The 22,777-nt window shown below is 28.2% G+C and overlaps 3 protein-coding genes across 5 annotated transcripts in view; 2 read left to right on the top strand and 1 right to left on the bottom strand.

Annotated features, from left to right (window-relative positions):
• The window catches only part of LOC125870200 (uncharacterized), a 390,460-nt gene that overhangs the window by 111,579 nt on the left and 256,104 nt on the right, over positions 1 to 22,777 (bottom strand). The gene's annotated exons all lie outside the window — the stretch shown is intronic.
• Positions 1 to 22,777, top strand: part of LOC125870188 (heavy metal-associated isoprenylated plant protein 3-like) — a 210,645-nt gene that overhangs the window by 118,368 nt on the left and 69,500 nt on the right. The gene's annotated exons all lie outside the window — the stretch shown is intronic.
• Positions 4,277 to 6,162, top strand: LOC125870189 (transcription factor RAX2). The gene is made up of 3 exons (XM_049550546.1): positions 4,277 to 4,564; positions 4,916 to 5,045; positions 5,476 to 6,162. The coding sequence occupies exons 1-3, from the start codon at positions 4,312 to 4,314 to the stop codon at positions 6,110 to 6,112; spliced, it is 1,020 nt and encodes a 339-aa protein (XP_049406503.1). The 5' UTR covers positions 4,277 to 4,311; the 3' UTR covers positions 6,113 to 6,162.

The raw sequence follows: 22,777 nt of genomic DNA, 5'->3' as shown, positions 1-22,777 counted from the left end.
CACCAAAAATAATAATAATAATAATAAAAATAATAATTTTTCCCCTAAATTTGTGATCTACATATTATAGTTGGGCCACACTATAATATAGAAAAAGTCCTTACTCTTGAACAATTTTTAATTTTTGTTAGGGATAATTATAGCTATAGTCCCTTGATTATTGATGAATGTTGGTTTTAATCTCTTTAAATAGTAAATATATAATATTTTCTATAATTATATACGATATCCTAGCTTAAGATAAGTAGTCTCATATCTTTAAAACACATGAGAGATACTAGATTGAGTATATATAAGTAAGCAAATTTTACACACTAATGACGGGTTTTAAAGTTATGGGGTCTAGACTCAAAATGAACAATATCACTACTAGGTTAGGCCGTTACACTATATCACCCTAAATATAGAATAAGTATAAATTTAACATAATACACCAATAACACTGAATGATAATTGAAGGTTGAATGTGCTTAATCTGAAATTAAAATGATTAAAATTATAATTTGTCGATATTTGAGGACTAAAAGTGATAATACCCTCCTCCTTTTTTTAATCTGGCAAGTATGCATATTTTATTGGTTTTGCACATTCATAAAAATGTCATTGACATTATTTTATTTTAATCTAATCTTAATTGGTGTCTAATTCAAATCTAATGGTCCCATAATGACAATCATCTCCTTAATAGTCTCCTCTAAGTCAATTAATATCTTTTATCTAATCTAAATTTAGGCATATCTCAAAACAAAATTACCAAGTCAATATAATATGAAATATAGCTTAATGTATCAAATTAATAAATACATGATATACTTTACTTTTTTTTGCTTAGTAATTTAATCACATAATAACGTCATTATTGTTTTAATTGAATGATTTGAATCCAATATATATAACATATTCTAATATGGTTCATAAAAAGCTAATGATATTGAAATTATACTATAGTGAACGTATTATAGAACCTTAGAGTTTATAATATTATATGACATATTATAAATTGATTGATGGCTACATGATAACACATTTTAATAAAATATTCAAATTAGACTAATCAAATTAATTTTTAAACTTTCACTTGTATTTTTTCTACTTTTTATTTGAAGTCTTTGACTATAGGGAAGAAAAGTCATCAACGTTTGTATAATTACACACTATAGTGGAGAGGGTGGAAAATTATGAGACATTAATTCAAATCCCATATGGTTAATTTCATATTTAGCGTCGATATGACTTTGTCTAAATGACAAACTTTTCAGATTCGCAAAATAATTATTGTATTTTTATCATATCAATTGTGCATATAATAGTATATATATCTTAGAAAAATGCTTATTATTTTGTTGACATTTGATCAATTATTTTATTATTGTACATTGATTGTAGCTAGCACATTTGATCAAAATTGTACATTTTAATTAATTAAAGATTAAAATATTTAATTAAATGTTACAAGGACGAAAAATAAAATTTATCATTAATTGAGGGACCAAAAATGATAATTATAACCCCTACTACAAATCTCAAAGAGTTTTATATTTAAAGTCATATAACTTTGTCTAAACGATGACTTTTTAGACTCGCAAAACTTTTAACTTTTCTTAGTGTCAATTTTGCTATATAATATATCTTTTAAGAGGAAATTTTGTACATTTTTCTATTGACGTGTAATTAGTTCTTTTCCTATAGTACATTGATTATACAAGAAGGGAAAAAGACCATTAGAAGATAAGTAATATTTTTTAAGTTTTTTCAAGTCACAAGTATGATATAAGTGACTAGATTTTTGTACTATATCCTACTACTATATATTCACATGATTTGTGGTACAAAATTAAACTTCTAATGTGGACCATTGTGACTTTTTCTTGGTTCAATTTTGACTGATTCTTGTGACATTAATTGACAATAATTGCAACAATTGGGAAAAAAATGAAATAGGAATTTAACCTCCTCTTTACTGTGGAACATTATAACCTTTTCTTGGTTCAATTTTGATATTTTTTTTTTATCATCAATAATAAGTAGAAAAATTCATCATTCACTAATTAACAATAATTGCATCATTTTTTTTTTGTTTGGTAATTGACATTTTTTTGGTTTTGGGGGGGGGGGGNAGTAACCTATTGGAGATAAATTCAACATCATCATAAATGACATTTGAGATAAGAGGAACAATTAATTAGCACATGGCTGCCTATCTTTGTACATCACTATCTCTACAAGAAAATTTAAACCAATAATATATGTAGTACTTGACTTATTTTTAAAAATAATTTCTACCCTATTAGCATACTTTGACTATCTTAATTTTACTATTTTTATCCACACCAAGGAATAATCACACAAATATTTTTTACCACGTTAAAAGTAATTAAAACTTTTCACTATAACAAAAAAATCATTACTATAATTTATTCATTATATTATAATATAGTAAAGCCACAAAATTAATTACTTTCTCATATTTTTTATTGAACTTCACACATTATAACAACAAAAGTTATCCATCAAGGCAACTTTATAGTTATAATTAAAGTTTTGTAATGTTAGTATAGCGTGAATAAAGTCCAATGATCATACATAAAAAATAATTGTAATATTTATAGGATTTTCTTCACTATAACAATCAAGTCACAGAAATATTTTTGGTCAAGTAATTGTATTTTTCCCATGATAATAGTAAAGTCGCAAAACAACTATATCATGTTAAAGTAATTGAATTTGTACACAGTATAGTAGTAAAATAACTAAACTTCACAAACTATAACTACAAAATCTACTCATAAAGGTAATTTTACTATAATAGTAGATAAAATTGTGACCTCATTGTTATGTATATAAAAATAGTGGGTAAAGTTTAATCAATTAATATGACCAAATATTATTCTGTGACATTATTGTTAATATAAAATGAGTAGAATTCAATTACTTTTTATCTTCAATGCTATGCTATTATTATTTGTACAGTCAATCTAATAGTCAGTCAAATATGAAACAACCTAATTAGATAGGATCAAAGTACAAATTAATTAGTTGTAAGGTCTTTGTTTCATGATTTTGAGGAAGATCTATAATTAAGAAACATAAGTTATTATTATTTAAACAAGATGCTAATTTAATAAAAAATTGTTATTTATTTAAATAGTCTGTCTAATCTATTTCAAGTTCTGCCATAAATCTTGGATTAGCAAGTTCACCCACATGTATTACAACTATTAAGTAAATCAAATATTCTCTACGTTCCATTTTATGCGATATAATTTATTAAGTTATGTATTTCTATTTAATAAAAATCAAATAAAATTTCAAACTCAAACTCATAAAATTAAAATCGAAAATCTTACTTATGTTTTGAAATTTTGTTGTAGTACTTGTTTGGTGGTTCAAAATTTGATAATTAGTCTATATATGGCTATGACCAATCATATTCAATTGCTGAATTGTACGCCATTATTTAGGCAGACTTTGGATCCTTTTACTGTAACATAAAATAAAAAATAAAAAACAAAGACCAAGTAAATTAAGTTTCTATTATTATTTTCCGCTTAATATTTGATATCCATATAAGAGTTTGATTAAATTCGATTTCGTATGGTAGAATTCATTTTGAAGGTGGTGATTCTAACATTATTTTTTCTATTCCGAGGGAACTCGAACTTAAGATCGCTTGATCATTAAAAATGGACTAATCACAACTATCCCACTAAATAGTACTTCTTTAGTTTCAATTATTTGTTTTTTTTTTATTAGTTCATTTAAAAAAGAATGTCTTTTGTTTGGTAATTTTTTTTTAATTCTAATGCATACCACAAGACTAAGAGATATCTTTAGTTTAAGATCATAAGATTTAAAAATATTATTTCTTGTTTTAAATTTTGTATCAAATTAAAATCAACCAAGTAAATTGAGTTGGGGAAGTATAGTGCTCCCTTTGTCCATCTTTACTTGTCAACTATACTATTTTGGGGTGTTGAACATTATTTGTCCACTTTATAAAAATCAAGCGAATGAATAATTTATTTTTTGTGTCTATTTTACCCTTGCTATTTAATACTATTCATTTTCAATATTTAGATGACTTATATTTTAATAAAAGTGATTTGGTAAAATTATCCTATCCTTTATTTTTTTTAATTTCTATGTCCAATCAATAATGGGCAACTATGATAGGACACGAGTATATTAAAATATTTTATAGTGGAAACTTGTGTCTCCTTTGTATATAATAAATTTAGTCTATCTAATCACTCAGCTAGTGTAGGACAACTTTACAAAAATTGAAAAATTAATGTGTTCTTTGACTTGTGTATGATATATATCTCTCTCAATAAATATATATATATATTGGTGTCCAAATTCACTTTTTATAAGCCAATCCTTTTAGTCCATTTTTTCAAAATCTCTTCTCTAGAAAAAAAAAATAAAATGGGAAGAGCTCCATGTTGTGATAAAGCAAATGTGAAGAAAGGGCCATGGTCACCTGAAGAAGATGCAAAATTAAAAGAATATATTGACAAATTTGGCACTGGTGGAAATTGGATTGCTCTTCCACAAAAAGCTGGTATGTTTTATTTAATTGAGTATCTGATAGATAGAGTCGGAATTTTGAGTTTATGTGTTTTGAATTTTATATAAACATAGTTGTTTGAATCAATAGTATTGAATTTTGTCGAATTCGTAAGCAGAATTGTAGATTTGTTGGTCTTTTTCTAGTTATGTTTCATTTTTGTTCTCTCTTTTGTATTGGACTTACAGTTGAGATTTTGGATAAATTATTTATGTTTAAATCGAAAGTATTGAGTTTTGTTAAATTTGTAAGTAGAACTATAACTACTCACATACTTGATTTGTTTCTTTTAATTTAATTTTTGTTAATTAATTCTGATTTTTTGAATTATTTGTTTGTGATTAGGGCTAAGAAGATGTGGAAAAAGCTGCAGATTAAGATGGCTAAATTATCTTAGGCCAAATATTAAACACGGAGAGTTTTCAGACGAAGAAGACAGAATCATTTGCAGCCTTTATGCTAACATTGGAAGCAGGTATATACATACTTTTTCTACTAAAATTTCAATCATTATTAAATTTTGATCATATAATTTCAGAGTACGATGAGTTCGCTGCTAAGAATTTTAAAATTCAAACACATTTACTTTGAATCATGGATCAACTTCTAAGTAGGGAGATGTTGAGAACAAGTTATAGATAGTTCGAGTGAACCACTTTAATTTCCTCCTTCTAGCTTAGTACCTAAAAGGGATGTGTTAAAATTTCAAATTAAACTCGAAATGATACATTCAAATCTTGAATTAGTCTCTGCTTCTAACAACTAGTATGATCCTAGAAATATACTTTGCATGCATGAGTATTACTTTCAAGAATTAAAGTCTAACTAATTAGTACTAGTAAATTTTATGTTTTTAGTTATGAAAATTAATTAAACTAATCTTGATATCTAAAAAACATATGCAGGTGGTCAATAATAGCAGCTCAATTACCAGGCAGGACAGATAATGATATCAAAAACTATTGGAACACGAAGCTCAAGAAGAAATTAATGGGATTTGTCTCTTCATCTCACAAGATCATTAGGCCTCTTAATCATCATCATTATCAACACCAAATTCCCACTAATTGTTACAATAATTATTCCTCACAAATATCACTTCTTCAAGCTTCATCTTTATTGATCTCATCAAATTATCCCAACAACACAACTTTCCCATGCTATGAAACCAATATTCCTAGTACAATCCCATCAAGTACAAGTTTCTTAAGCGCGGGTGCATCGACTAGTTGTACCTCAGGCATTAGCGCTAGTACTTTCGCGGGTCCTACAACCTCTTCTGAAGAGAGTTATGACATTTCGAATTTTAATTTTCATAGCTATATGTATAATAACAATGGTGTTATTAGTGAAGGAGAAAAGTTGATTAGTGGAAATAATGGTAGTGGTTGTTATGTTGATGAGCAACAAAATCCATTGGATTATAGTAGCTTGGAGGAGATTAAGGATCTAATTAGCACTAATCATGTTACTTGTAATAGCAATAGCTTTTTGCTTGATCATGAGATCAAGACGGAAGAAAAAGTCATGATGTACTATTGATGGACAAATATAAGAAGATTTTTCAATTTGGAAAAAGTAGTTTTTTTTTATTTTTTAAAGTACAACTGGAAAAAGTAAAAAGTTTCCATTGTGCATTTCTTTTTGGGAAATTAATGTGTTAGTACTTTCCTTTTTTTCATATTTAAAAAAAATATATAAAGATAATGTTCGAACCAGTTTATCGCAAATCGACTATTTCATCATCTATATGATTACTTTTCATCAAGATAGATATCAGATATGTTTATGTATCAAGACTTATATCTCTCTTAAAACTTGAATCGTAGTTATAGTATAATTGTTATCCGTTCTATTTAACTCATCGTTGTGTGTTAGTACTAATGTTTTAGCAGTAATTATTCACATATGAATTTATGTTTTATATCGATGATGTAAAGAACATTTTCACAATTAGATCACTCAAAAATTATTGCAAACAATTAATTCTATTTAGTAAATTAATTACTAACCTAAAATAAAATGTTATATAGATTAAACTATATTGAATACAAAAAATTCATAATATTATTATTGTCGATATATATAACTTATATTTTTCTCCATAAAAAAATATCTTATTAGTCTCTTGGAAACTAGAGGAGCCATTCTGTTTTCAAACTTCAATGATGAAACATGCACATTTTAATTTATTTCATATCCTATTTGTTTTTTCTCATTTATTTATATATATATATATATAAATGTAATTAACTTGTTGTGTTGTCATGTTTTGTCGCCTTCTCCTTTTTTTTTATAAGAAAAATCTGATTTTGGGTCAAGTATATATAATCTTGGATTTTTATGGTCTAAAGTTTTTTTTAAAAAAAAATTGTCTTGATCAATGAATTTAAAGGCTGCTAAATTGGAAAAAATAATAATCTAAGCAATAAATGCAGATATATTTTTTTCTTTATTAGAGGATTTTAAAACAAAAGTTATATAAGGAAAGTTGTGATTTACATCACGAGTTTTTTCCCTACAAATTAAATTAGTCAGACCCTACTGATTAAGACATTTGATTAGAAAAATAAGCACAATTTGCATCGATCAATTTTAAAATATAACTAATAACATCTAAGAAATTCAATATAATCTCATCAGTAAGATCTGAAAAAAGTAACGTAAATGTAAATTTTAATCTTACCTCAACTAACCTCATAGAGATAAAGAATATTTTTGCTAAATTTTATAACCATCTAAACCGCAGGCGAATTTAGAGTACAACAGATGAGTTTACGAGAATTTTCTTAACTTTTATTTAGAATATAAATATTTGACTGTAAAATAAATTATATTGCACATTAACTTAAAATTTTAAATTTTGAATCCACCTCTAATCTACATCATATTTCTATCACTAATTACTCCTATTGATAAGGGCAAATTTAAATATATTAATTAATTAGTAATAAATGATGAATAATTTATTTGTGATTAAATAAATATTCCACTAGTGGGGAACAAAAGACATAATTATAAAAAGTAGAAATCAAGTCATGTTTTGCAGGCAAAATGTAAAGAGAATCCTCATAGGGAAACATCCAAGAAAGTCCAAAAAAGTTGTGATGTCTTTGTTGTATAAGTTAGAACAAAGTTGAATAATTTAGGTTCATTAATTAATTAAAATAATTTTTAAATTTTATGTCCTGACTATTTAATTTATTTATATAATTTGGTCACTTAATTAGATAATCATATACTGATTAGTATTAGTAGTGTCCATCGACAACCGTTCATCAGAAAATCATACTATTCTCTTGATTTCTTCGAGGATTTATTCCTTTATATTCTGATATTTCTTAGTGAAAAGTGGAAAAAAATCTCTATATATATAGTATATAATATAATTCAAATCCTAATTAAAATAAGGATAATTTTTTTCTTTTGGAAAATCTTGATTCTTGAGAGATGAATGCATTGACTTCTTCACCATTTTTTGTTTTCTTGTGTGGATGTGATAATATTAAAAGGAGAATAATTTATTTGAACTTGCCAGCTATAAAAAAAAGATAAATTATTTTAATAAAAAAAATATTATGTGACTTAATTAATCTTTATGGGAAAAGGTTTTTTCTAAGAATGTCTTCTCTAGTGAAGTTAAAAAGGTCAAAAGGTGCTTACTGTAAATCAAATATTTCTTTTTTTGTATTTATAGGATTTTTTGTAGTGCTACTCTAATTTTATAATATGAGAGACCATCTAATTAAGTTGAATTAGTAACACACGGATAGGATAGTGAGATGAATATGATTTCTGTATTTTTAATTAGACGTTGAACTCAAATTTTAAAAGTGAAGAACTCTTGGTAAATAATAATTTCTCTTTTAATAGATTCAACGAAATCAGGTCAATAAATATCAAACGTGGGATAAATAAAACCCAAAAGAAGAATATTACTTTGACAAGTGAAACTATGAAATACTATTATTTTTCAAGTTCAATTTTGATAACTTATGAAAAATGACAAAATGGATGAAAACTTATCAACATACATTAAGTTAAATAATCATCATTACATAGACCTAAAAGTTGAGACATTAAATTCCACTATGTTTTTTTTTTCTTTTCCCAACAGCATGGGTTGAAAGTTTAGGCCTTTGTGGGAAGGTACATTAACCTCCCCTTCCTTCTTTTTGTTTATTTTTTATTCAGTGATATTTATTCTGATGAACTCAAGGTCTATGATTAAGGATAGATACATCATATTTTCTTCGTCTTATTTTATATGTCACATTTTTATTTTGACACTTGCATTAAAAAATTATGTAACTTTACCCTTTTACCCTTATTTAATATTTCTGAAACTCAACTTTTCAATCAATGAATATGAATTAATTTATTTTGATTAATTACTTTAACCAATGAACATGAATCATTTACTTAGCTTTTTTAGGTTGGTCAAATGTATATTTTCAAGGCTAATAATTCACAAGGGTAAAAAAGGAAGAATATGGTAATTTATGCATTAATTTTATGAAATGACAAGTACTCCCTCTGTCCCTAATTACTTGTCCACTTTTGAATTGACACACCTATTAAAAAAACAATTAATGACATAGTGAGTTTACCATTTTACCCCTATTAATTATGAAGTTGACGAAAAGTTCTACATTTTTCAAAGTAATTAGTCATTTAATTGAGGGTATTATAAGTAAAAAAATTGTTCTTTCTTGATTTGTCAAAATGGACAAGTAATTAGGGACAATTATAAAAGGAAAGTGGACAAGTAGGATAGAGAGAGTATTATGAACCAACTATTTATAGAAATGGATGACATATAAAATCAAACGGAGGGAGTATAGTATATACTCTAGAGGCAAATTTAGCTTTAAAGCATCAGATTCACATTAATTCATTAACTTTTGCTCAATTATATATTAGTATTAATAAATTCATTAAATATTTATGAATATTTAACAACAAATAATGTTCTTATTGTATATTCACTTGAAATCATTTAACAACATAAACTTTTTTTCTTTCTTCATTNGTACTCCATGTCCCTAATTACTTGTCCACTTTTGAATTGACACACCTATTAAGAAAACAATTAATGACATAGTGAGTTTACCATTTTACCCCTATTAATTATGAAGTGGATGAAAAGTCCTACATTTTTCAAAGTAATTAGTCATTTAATTGAGGGTATAATAGGTAAACAAATTGTTCTTTCTTGATTTGTCAAAATGGACAGGTAATTAGGGACAACTATAAAAGGAAAAGTGGACAAGTAGAATAGAGGGAGTATTATGAACCAACTATTTATAGAAAGGGATGACATATAAAATCGAACGGAGGGAGTATAGTATATACTCTAGAGGCAAATTTAGCTTTAAAGCATCAGATTCACATTAATTCATTAACTTTTGCTCAATTATATATTAGTATTAATAATTTCATTAAATATTTATGAATATTTAACAACAAATAATGTTCTTATTGTATATTCACTTGAAATCATTTAACAACATAAACTTTTTTTCTTTCTTCATTTGGTACTCAATACACGCTTTGAAGCCACAACTAATCTGATCTACACAACACATGACCTATTAAATAAGAAAGTGCTCTATAATCAAGATCTTTTCCTATTCATAAGGTTCAAATATAAATTATTTTAGTTAAAAATAAAAGAATCTTATCTATCTCACCGTAACCCCGAACGATAACCTAACTTTTCCCATGTCACAAGTTTCAATTTACAAAAACAAAGGGCGGAATATCTATTTTGAGCTAGCTGATGGTTTAAGACTTTATCTTTAATTAGGATTTAGGGTCAATGCAACAAAATTCTTAGTCTAATTAATTCACGTTAGAATTGTTGATGATACATTAATACGAGTCGTGGTTGGATAGTTTGAGATTTCTCCATTCTTAATTAAAGGTTTCATATTCAGGTTTCTGTGAATGGTTTTTCTTTGTTGAGTACGCACCATCTTCAGAAATGTGCACCATAGTGCGTGAATCCAAATTTAGTCAAACATACCAAAAAAAAGTCTTTTTATACGTCACAAAGTAATTTATTTGTGTACGAATAATTTCATAATGATAAAGGAGGGAAAATGAGATTATAAGCAACATCAAACTATAAAAAAAAGTCTTTGTTATCTTGAAAATATTGACGTATTAATTATGAGCTGTCTTGTTATAGAATACAGATACTATGTATGTTAATTTGTCCAGTAAAAGTTAGGTCTAAATTTGAACTTATAATATGACTTCTACAGTGTAGTCCTAATACTTTTGCCTTAAGGTACATGTATGTCATTTTCTTTCAAGGCACATAGTCAATGTAAATGTTCAATTGAATTGACTGAGATAGCAACATATGTAAAAGTTCAGATCATATATGATATTGTCCGTTTTGGATCAGATCGAAGGCTTCTGATTTTGCATGATGTAAGATTTGTTTAAACTCAGTTGAGGTTTGACCCACCATTATGTTTGCCACGGGGCAAGGGTGGAGCTAGGCCTTCCTGTGAGGCTGTGACTACAATCAGATGAGGGAAGCAAGACAAAGATGATACTGATATATATCTGAAGAAAAGGAGTGAGAGATTGGTTGTAAGAGGAGTTAGGAGAGGTAGATGTTGGGCCGAAAAAGAATTATTGGGGGAGGTGATTAGTAATAACATGACATATAACTCCAGCTTATGAGGACAAGACCCTAAATAAGAAGGGGTAGAGGTCGATGATTTTAGGCTAGAAAGTTAGTGAATAGTCGAGTGTCGTCGTACTCTGTGGATAGCCTCCTCTACGCTTATCCTTATTAGTAGTATCATTTCGTACGTGTTGTTCCTTTTCTTCTATATGCGTGTATTACTACATGTTGCTTCACTTGTTTTGTATCTTACTGTCTTATTTTCTCGCTACTATGCTCTTTTCTTATCTATCAAACCGAGGATCCATCGAAAATAACCTCTTCATTCCTTATAGGTAAAGGTAAGAATTTAGTATATCTTACCCTATTCAGACCTCACTTATAGGATTTTACTGAAACGTATATTGTTGTTTTTGAGGTTTGTTCCAAGGTTGCACGTGGAGTAGACCTGCTCGAACCAAATAGTTTAGCACAAATGCACAATTTATATGAAATTTATTGACATGTAATTTGTCAGAAGGTAGAACTAACTTTTACTTACAAATTTTAGGTTTTTCTATAAGATAGAATTTGACATATATATTTTGGTCAATTGCCTATTAAGGTAGAATTTGTAGTCAATTGAACAGGTTCATTGTCTTAAAATATTCCGAACTTCTTTCTCGTAAGAAAATCAAAGTTATGTCAACAACTTATGCCCGATGTGGAAGCTATTTTTCAAAAAAAAAATTGTTAATCGGAGTCGAAAAATTCAAGACCACGCATTATGAAAGTCATTTGTGAAATTAATTCTTCAAACAAATGTAAAGTGCTTCTTGGATCAAATGTTGTTCTTTTGGGCTTAAATATTGGGCCAATGAATAAAATGAGTCTTTCTATGTTGCTTCATGCCAAATCCAAGAATTATGTTTAGTTTCTATACACTAGATATAAAATGGGATTAAATGAATTATTTCGATATAAAATTTAGGATTAAATTTATTCCATATTTAATTGAGGATATTAGGATAAATTTTATACCATAATTATGAAATTATCTATTCCATATAGAATGTGAGATATATTTTCTGGTTATAATCCCAATATTATAATTATGGTTTTAATCCTAGGATAAAATGGTTTTTAACCAAACAATATCAAATTTGTGGGATTGGATAATAGTTTTGGCATAAAATACGAGATGAATTTATCCCATGTTTTGGTTGAACATCTAATATAAAATTAACGGATTCGGCTCTCCTCCATTACCTCTTCCTTCCATTTCGTCAAGTGCACGTCTAGATTAGAGACATGTGTCATATTTAAACTTTAAAGGTCAAGATTATATTATATTAACAAATATCTTAACCATAATTAAGTCAACTAATTTTAGAAAACTACTCTTCAAATTTGGCAAGAATTACAATATATTCTATACAAAATTTGATATTTATTAATATCATTAATTTCATATTATATTTTTGTATTTAAATATTAAATATTAAATTGTAAATTCTTAGTTTTAAACCAATTATTTTTAAATGATAAAAGATTGCTATTGTGCGTTCTTTTGATTATATCTTAATTACTTCTAATCAATTCCAATGTTCTCCTTTTTTTGGATCATTTTTAGCGTATTTAATTCTTCTAAACAATTGCTATAACGGAAAATGATTTTTTTGTCTATTGCTACAGTACGTTTTTAAAAAAAATATATAATTAAATAATTGGAGTGGATTACTAAGATAAATAAAATAGATATCTTCTTATTTCTTATAATAAAAATAGTTTAAAGAAAATTAGATTTCAACAAAAAACATTTAAATTGATTGGGTGACTTTTTAAGTGAAATATCAATAGTTGAATGACTTTCTAAGTAAAATATTAATAGTTGAGTGATTTTTGAGTTATAATCATTAATTTTATATTATATTTTTTATTTAACTATTAAATTGTAAATTAAAAATATAAGATGAAATTAAAGATATTAATAAATATCAAATTTTGTATGAAATATATTGTAATTCTTATCAAATTTGGAGAGTAGTTTTCTAAAATTAGTTGTCTTAACTATGATTATGATATTTATTCATATGATATAATCTTGACCTTTAAACTTTAAATATGACACATGTCTCTAATCTAGACGTGCACTTAACGAAATGGAGGGAAGGGGTAATGGAGGGGAGCCAGATCCAAAATTAGCAATCTCAAAATAATTTATAATGTTATATAGATAACTCTGGTTCACCATAACATATTAAACTACATCGATAAAATAATCATTTTAAATATAGATTATGTATACAATACATGTACAATCAATTCGTTTGGTACGCAGCATGGGATGTACACATATGTCCCACGGATTGGTATATTTCATGAGATTATTTTATCTCGTATTTTATTACAAATAGTGGAATTAATAACTCCAAAATTAGTAATACCTCAAATTAAACATTGAATAAACTTAACTTCAAATTTTATTTTGAAATTATTATCACAATCTCACATATCAAACGATCTCAGTCGATATATATAACTTAAATTCAAATTGAATTTAGACATTTACACATCCTAAGGGAGCATGAAGGAGTAATTATTGTTGTTGTAAGTGACAAAATTTTGGAGTTGTTATATAGTCAGAGTGCATTGAAAATGTTGGGGGAACAAAAACTGAAAAATTACTGAGAAAAGGAAAAAAAAATTGAGTTGTTGTCTACTTTATTCATGAAAATAACTCTTCTGCAAAAATTGCCTATCCTTTATTCAACAATGAAGGACATTTTCCCAATCACTCTCTAAAGGAATTTATCTATTTGTCATGTCTTAAACTTTAGGCTTAAGTCATCGTCTCATCGATGGCCACTTAAAGTTATCCGTGTATAAGGGTGCGGACAACCAATGATCTTGACATGTAGGTCTTGACAAGGCCAAGCTTTAACGTTCAAAGTTCGAAATCTAAAGAGATTTTTTTTTTTTTGGAGTTTCATCTACAATTTTTTGTCCCTATCAATGTATACAAGCTTTTCCAACAACAACCACTTGATTTCAAACTCAAAATTTTATATTCCAAATTCAAAAACAATTTCTTAAACCTTCCAACAATGGGCCATTATTGGGCCAGTATAAGAATTGAGCAGAATTTACATGGCCCATGAAAAATATAGACTTCATTTGATGTTCTGGTTTGGACCTTTTTTTTTCGTTGGGGATTTTCACACAAACAGTCAAACAAATTTACTGTTTAATTTTGGAGCAACTTACAAAAATGACTATATTTATAGGGCTATTAAAAGTTCAATAGCTATAAGTATGGTATTTATAAAAAATGACTACAATTTAACTCTTTTTCTAGCTATATTATTGTATATGTTTTTTTATTTTTCTATTTATACATTGATACAGTTTTAATTCCAATGAACTAGATAAGAAAACCTTATTAATTGTACAAATTCAAATTAGTATCTTTATTTATAAAATTTAAAGTATTAATATATCAAGGATACAAGTATTTGTAAAAACTTAATGTATTACACAAGATAAAGTATAACAATTAATTAGCATATGAACACGATAATTTGAAAAATGAATACATTGTTGTCAAACAAAAAATGAATACACCAATATAGTATACATATGAATACATTGTTGTTAAACAAAAGATGGATATATTTGACAATACAGAAATAAAAAAAATGGAAAATAATAGAATGTGTAGGTAGCAAAAGTGTGCAAGTATTCGGCTGTATAAAAAATGAAAAAAACCAACAAACGTCAATCTCTTTTTGGTCAAGTTTTTCTTATAATACTTGAGGCTTGGTGTTGAATCATGTATTTGTTTATAAAAAAATAGTATTAATGTATCCAATTATACTTGTATTGCCTAATTAACCTTTCAAATTCGATAGATTACTTATGTATCCAAATAATACTTGTATTCACAAATCACCATTTCAACTTGTGTTAATATTAGAATACAAGTATCTATGTATATAACTATTCTACTATATACAAATTTGACAATCACACAAACCTCAATCTCTTTTTGCTCGTGTTCTTCTTGTACTACTTTTTTTTTAATTACTATAGCCATTGTAATGTAGAAACAAATAATTCTTCAATCGAAAGCCTATAAAAATAGATGCAATATATATGTTTACAAAGATGATCTTCATAAAAACGAGGAGAAAATCAATTAAGCGATATCTGATGAATTCAAATTACAAAAATTGCTCCTAGAATCATCAAAAATATCTTAAATTGGAAGAAATTTGGGAGAAAAATACAAAAATTTTGTGATATAGGAAGATTGATGAAAGAGAAAGTATTAATGAGGGTAAACATGGAGAACCAATCACATAAAACATGCCTAGACATAATCAATTAGGTGTGTAATAATAACTTTCCTATTTAATATTAATATTTTTTTGATTATTTGTATATAATTAACTTTGCTATTTATTGTGTAGTTATATCCATATAACATAAAAAAATTAAATAATAGCTAATCGGTATATGTTAATTATACACGACCACAGACATATTATACATGAAATATACATAATACATTCACAATATATTTTTAATTTAATTAATTGGATGGACAGCTATTTAGGTTTTTTTTTCCTTTTTTGGTGACAAGATTTACTTAGATTAGATATTTTCAATTACGTAATTATTCTTTAGAGGAATATAACCAAAAGAATTTAACTTTATTCCCTTTTTTAGGAGAAAAAGGGAAAAAAAGAAAACAAAAATTATTTTATTTTTTTCACATGAAAGTTGGGATAACGTCTCAATCCACCAAACCACAAAGCAAAAGAAGAAAAGACCAACCTAGATCATCAACATGCTATGTTTTTTTAATATTTACTTTTAAAATGCTTTATTTTTACTTTTTAAAATTTTATTTTTTAAAATATAAAACTTTACTCTTGATGTTATCATGTATAAAGTTTGTCAATCGAGTTGTCGAAAGGATAGACTCTTGTCATTCCTATAAGGTTCGATCGAATCAATATCTACGCTTTTGACACAATTTAAGTCTAAGTCCATTGCACGTATTATCGTTTGGCCTATATGACCTTGTGTATCACATGGACTTATGTCCAATGACCTTATAATTTTTTTTACTTTTTCCTGATCTTCCGATATGTGATCTTAATCTAAGATATCATGTACACCTCATCAGAAACTTTGCTTCTACATAAGCTTATCAATCCTTCTTCGTGATCGCCGTCCTTGTTGGCTTCGATTGGCGTCGCATAATTGCAACTAACACTTACCGCCACACTAGACTCATCAACTGCATAATTGCATGGTTCTAACCAATTATCAAATTTCACGCTTATTAACTATCGTGCAACTTAGAATATTTAAAATATAAATAAAATTATTTTTGAATAATGTTAGACAATTTTTCTCACAGTATTATTAGTCATCAATAAAACTAACTATTTATCGAATACTTAGTGACATTTTGAACTCATGTTTTACGAATTGTACTTTGTATAATGTTGTGTATCAAATGTATAATATTGTTTATCGTGTTTTTAAAATAATTTCTCAGTTTTATATAATAATGTATATTAGATTTTCAAACACTGTTCTAAGATTTGACTATATATGTAGATGCAATGTAATATTGCGAATTGAACTATGTGGTATAGTTTCTTCCACATTTTAATAATGCATTTCCACATCAATATATACAACTTTTTTTAATAAATAAAATAAAATAAAAATTGTCTACTCTTAATTGCAAAAAAGATTGGGGAATATTTATAATGAATATGGAGAATTATGGTAGACATAGACCTATCTTTTCAACTTTCACAACTTAGGACCCATAATGTTTTGTTTTTCTTTTTCTGAATTTTGATTTTACATCTTAACCAACTTAGTTTTTTTTTCTCCTGTTTATTACAGTGCAATAATTCAAGTACATTTCTTCATGTAAAAAGAGAGGTTAAAATGACTTTAATTTCTTGACCATAGTTTTTAAATAGTCGAACCATTGATGATTATGATAAATTTATGAATATTCACAAATAAGCAAATCAATTAATTAAATGTTTAATATTCTTAGTCAGAAATCATCAGAACCATAATTTAGAATCCAGATAAAATAACTAAGGCCCCAAAATTATAACTATTAGTTCTTTAACTAAACCAAAGAGTTATATAAACATGTAAAAACTAATGAAGAGCATATAAAGATAAATTATTATTATTTTTAATAATTTCTCCTTTTAAAGTTGGAGAAACTTTGTTGTGAAATGAAATTTATCTTTAATGGAGTGAAATACTAAGCTCTAATTAAGTTGTAGTTCGAAAATGTTAGCCAATTGCTTTCTTGCCATATCAATTCAAATTAAAAAAAATTCATTCGACGTCTAATTAAATATAAATCTGTATTTAGAAATTTCATGTTGAAAATAAAAGATTCTCTAATAAAGACAATTTCATGCCGACTCAAATTTACTCTAATTTGATTGCTACATAAACCATGATTAACATGATATTTTTTTACATCATTAAATAAGATAAGTGATAAACTTTTACTATAATGTATATGAGGTTGTAAAAGGTTTTTTTTCCCACTCACCATCACATTAAATAATCGTAATTAATGAGGTTTTAATTATACTAAGAATTATGTTCATTCAAAAGTGTGGTCATATTTTTAATAATCAATGAAACTTTTATCTTGCAGGGCTATTTTATTTCTTACTACATTCCTAGACTTTTAATTCAATGAGGAAAGTATTAGTTGGCATCAATTTTCCCTTTTATAGAATTTAATCACCAACAATCATTCTAATTGATTAAAATTAATTTCAATTCGAATTTTGTCAATGAAATTTTCTTTGAGTAGGGAGTATCCCCCCCCACCCCCCCTCTAAACATATCTGGCATAATATTGAGTTTTAAATAATTGAACCTCAAAATAAATATCTGACATTGAATCAAAAATAAAAAAAGAAATATACAAATAAACTGATGGCTAATAATGTCTACGTCCGCCTTGTTGGATCTCTTTGTAACCGGCCCAAGTGTATGCCTAGGGTGTGTTTGGTAGGTAAGAAATATTTTTCTAAAAATGTTTGGTTTTTACTTATTTTATGATATTTAGAAAAACTAGTCTAAAAAATATTTAAACGTAATCAAGGGAAAACACTATAAGGCTGGGTAGGATGGGGAAGTGGGGTCACGGTGGAGCGGATAGGGTGGTTAAGGGGTGGCGGGGGAGGAGACAACAAACTTAAAGCTTATTTGAATTGACTTATTTAAGTGTTTTTAAGTCAAAATAATTTTAATACAGTTTTTTAGTGTTTGGTTAAAATAAAAAGTATTTTAAGCACTTGTTTTTAAGCCAAAATAATTATTAAAAAAAAAAACAAAAGTCATTAGTTAGAAATCTTACTTATAATTTTTCACTTGTAAGTCATAAACCCATCCACGGAGCCTCTTAGCATGTCACTTATGAAACTTGTTCGTCTTACTTACATTAGGAAAGTCGTATTCCAGATTTTTAAGAAACTTGTTTTCCTAAAGGAAGTCTGGAAAACATTTTAACTAGCCAAACACAAAAAAAATATTTTGACAGATATTTTCCTGCATACCAAACGCACCCTTATGTATAACATGTGTATATATACCAAGTGTATAATAAGTGTATTTGATAGAACATTCTGCTCAAGAAACTACACTTTCACTTACCAATTATGTATGGTTTGCCTTAGTGTGGATGTTAAGAAAGTTAAAAAAAAAAAAATTATAATCTTAAATTAAAAATATATTGAATGTATCATTTTTTTTATTAATTTTGTGGTCTTGAACTTGTCATGTGCACGATTAAAATTGAAGAGTTTCCCAAAAAGGATAGAGATATTTTTTTACAAAAGAACTAAAAAGGAGAGTAAGATAAATAAATTGAAACGGGAGAAAGTAAGAATATAGTTCTTTAAAGAGAAAAGATTGGATAGAAACTAAGTAAAAGCTAATTAATTTCTTCCTTTATTTTGTGTAGCTATCAAGACATCATTTTCTTGACAAAGATATAATTTCACATTTTTGAACCTTTTTGTTTTATTTATTTTATTTTTATTTATAATATGGTGCAAGTTCACCCTATTCTGGTTGGTCAAAAGTCTAGTTATAAGTCACTTATCTCACATGGTAAAGGGCCATCTTTTGTACCCTAACAATACTAGCAATTTCTTTACCTTATTGGATTTACTTCTTTTATAAAAAAAAATCCATAGTTTTTGATGTAACAATGTAACGACCTGTTCCTGTCATTATAGAAAAGCCAACGGGGGAAATTTTTGGGCCAGAAAACTTTTTCGTAATAACTTAGAATTTCCCAACCTAGTCCAGATTTGGACAAAATCGGAGTCATTAAAGTCTAGGGAAATATGGTAGCAATTAGCCGATTGAATTATGATTTTAATTACATAAGTAGATAGCTAAGATGTTAAGGAACCCGTACGACTTTACAAAATTGAATTCGGGTGAGTAGAACACCCGAAACTGATCTTGGCGTGAACGGGTAGTTTCTGAGTGTCGTTGGTTGAAGGTGTGTTGTGAAATGGGGGTATTGGAATTATTAATTTTGTTCACTGTTCCGTGCAAGCCGCTATAGCGGTATTTTCTGCCGCTATGGCGGGGCTGCTATTGTAACGACCCGGGAGCACCCCCAAGTTGTAGCATGCATACTCGACCTCTCGGAGGTCTAATACAAGCCTCTTATCATTCATTCATCGCATTCGGTAATAAAAACCGTAAGGAATTTAAACATTTTTTTAAAACAAATTCATAATACTCATAAAATCTTTCAAATGTAACGAAGTAGAATTTCTAAGTCTTATGTACCATCTTAGACACGAATAGAACATCTTAGGGGCACAACCCTTTACAACAATATATAAGTCTTATACAATGTCTAAGTGGAAATACTAGAAAGGTAACAACTATGTCCTCGAATATATGAGGACATACCAAGCTTCTTAAGAAGAGTCAATATCCCAAACTTCCTCAAAAGATCTTTTCACTTTCCACCACCTACACTTGTAACAATAGAGAAATATGGAATTAGTACAATAAGTACTAAGTATGATGACCATGCAAGAAAACATGCACAACAGACATTTACGAGGAATGTATGCTTTTAAGATCTTTAACAAACCTTTACAACCACAAGCATAAACCCACATTTCAAGTCACCATTCACAATTAAGACCATATTCTCATCATTTACAACTCATTTAACACAAGTGTACCATACTTAAACAAGATAGCAAAGTAAGTCCTTCGTTACCATTTAAGCCTCTATCTCAAGTCACCCCAAAGCCACACTTAAGTGAATAATGAAGTGACCACCCATATAATTTCTTCATATACACCTAAGTGTTCCTGAGAGTTACCATAGACAAGGGTATTATTACATTATAACATACTAAGTCCACATTCTTTATAAAACCATTTAGGAGACACACAAGCATGTAGGGGACAATCACATAATAGCCCTAAGGCTTAGGGAACTCACTTTAGTATCTTCTAAGCCTACTAGTGCTATGTGTAGATAACATCTCATTCTACTACCTACATGTTGTAGAACCTATCTAATACTAGAGTGCACATCCCATATGATGAAAATAAGCCTTAACCGACATAGACCATACTAGCAAGGTATGGAATCCAGAGTCTATCCTACTTCGTGGAGGTTGTTCTACTTGCCAAGGGTAGAACTAAAAGCAACTCATGTTGTCACATGGTTTAAGAGATGTCCAAGGATATTCATTGTGCCTAATCTCCTACTCAACTAGGCCACCATCCTAACCACATCCACTCGGTGCTTAGCCTTGGTTTCCATAGGGTCTTCAATCACATATGTACTAGAGAGGGTTCTTTTTCTAGTTCAACCAACTCATAGTACCTCTTCCCCAAGAAAGGCCCCATTTCTTAGTCATAGCCAATCTAGGTTCATAAGGATAGCTCAATGACTTTCTTAGATAAGGATTCTTATGTCGTTCCGGTTCCATCCATCTCTAAGTCTATCATTTCACTCAAGAAGGGAACATCACCATAAGGCCCATCCTTCAAGGTTATACATTTACTTAGGAAAGATAGACTCATGAAAAGGCATTATACTTAAGTCTTACCAACTCAAGTCTTGGCCTAGAATTCCTCTTTTAGCATTTATAAGAAGAGCTCCATTACTAAGTCATAGCCCAATCAAACATTCATATACTCATATACATAATCAAGTTTTCATGACACAAGACAAGATACTCAAGTCTAGCATTTGAGCTACAACATCATCTTGTAGAGACTCATCATAGTCCATCATCACCACATATCACCATTTCAAGAGAAACATGTTTTCACATTAGCATAATAACACTTTATACAATATCACATTAATACCATTAGAATATCTTAACATTATAGCTTCACACAAACTTTACATATATCTTCATATAAGACTTTACATATAGCCTCATATGTGTATAATAATACAACAATGTAATAACACTCATATAATGCCCTTCGTTGCCTCAATTCACAATAATGCAATATTCCCACATTATACAACAACTTCACCAATGCCTTCATGGCTACAATTCACAATAATACCACACAAGAATAAGATATAACACTTCCACCAAAGGTGTATCCAACCTACCAACAACAATCAATTTAATAAAAATAGTTCAAGCCTTCTTACCATAATCCAAAGCCATAGCCAAAATCACCAATACTTCACCCATAAGACTTACCACCCTTAATTCATCCATTATCAACAATTAATCATAAATAAACATTAAACAACACAAGAGATATCAATACCATTCACTTTACACATAATTCCATCAACTTTGAATATATAGAAATAGACCCACTTCATAGAAAATTTTAGGGTTTTGTAGAAGACAAGGGTTCATGGAGTATTTCATTCAAAAACCACAAACCAACATCAATTAATCCATACCAAAACGTTTCAAATCATTTTCATGCAAGAACCCTTGATAGAATTCAAAAACAAGCTTTTAGTCACTTTTTGAAAACATGGTAAAATCCTTTGAGATTGACTTTAGGATGAATATGAGTCCTAGATGAAGAGTCATCATACCTCAATTGATGAAATCTCAACGAAATTTGGTGGAAGGGAACCCTCAATTGAAACCCTAGCTCTCCGCCTTCTTCTTCTTCCTTGAACTTGAGAGAACTTTATAGAGAGAAAGAACTTTGGGGTTTTGATTTTGGAAGAATGAATTCAAAAACATCTCTTTAATGTTTTAATATCTTTAAAATACTTAAAAACACTTAAAATAATAATAACCCAAACTACCCCTCACTTAGTTGGACGTTTTTAAACAAGTCCAACTTCAGTTTTATTTTCACAGATTTCGTTGGGAAACAAGTTCGCAACGCGGAGGTGTTCCCACAAGTTTTCTAGAAATTAAATTCGAGACAGTAAAGTCCGCGGTGTCTCCACGACGCAGAGCCACTTTTTGGCCATTAGTGGAGCAGGTCCGCGACGCAGAGCCACTCCCTCCTAGAACAACTTCAAACTG

Source organism: Solanum stenotomum, chromosome 7 (genome assembly GCF_019186545.1).
Source record: "Solanum stenotomum isolate F172 chromosome 7, ASM1918654v1, whole genome shotgun sequence".
Lineage (NCBI taxonomy): Eukaryota > Viridiplantae > Streptophyta > Magnoliopsida > Solanales > Solanaceae > Solanum > Solanum stenotomum.
The sequence above is the reverse complement of the archived record's forward strand: the minus strand, read 5'-3'. Positions and strand labels throughout refer to the sequence as shown.

Excerpts from the sequence above, each read along its gene's own strand:
- LOC125870189 (XM_049550546.1), top strand. The coding sequence starts at position 4,312 with ATGATATATATCTCTCTCAATAAATATATATATATATTGGTGTCCAAA. Across the intron at positions 4,565-4,915 it reads TGCTCTTCCACAAAAAGCTG|GGCTAAGAAGATGTGGAAAA; the intron begins GTATGTTTTATT and ends GTTTGTGATTAG. Across the intron at positions 5,046-5,475 it reads TATGCTAACATTGGAAGCAG|GTGGTCAATAATAGCAGCTC; the intron begins GTATATACATAC and ends AAACATATGCAG.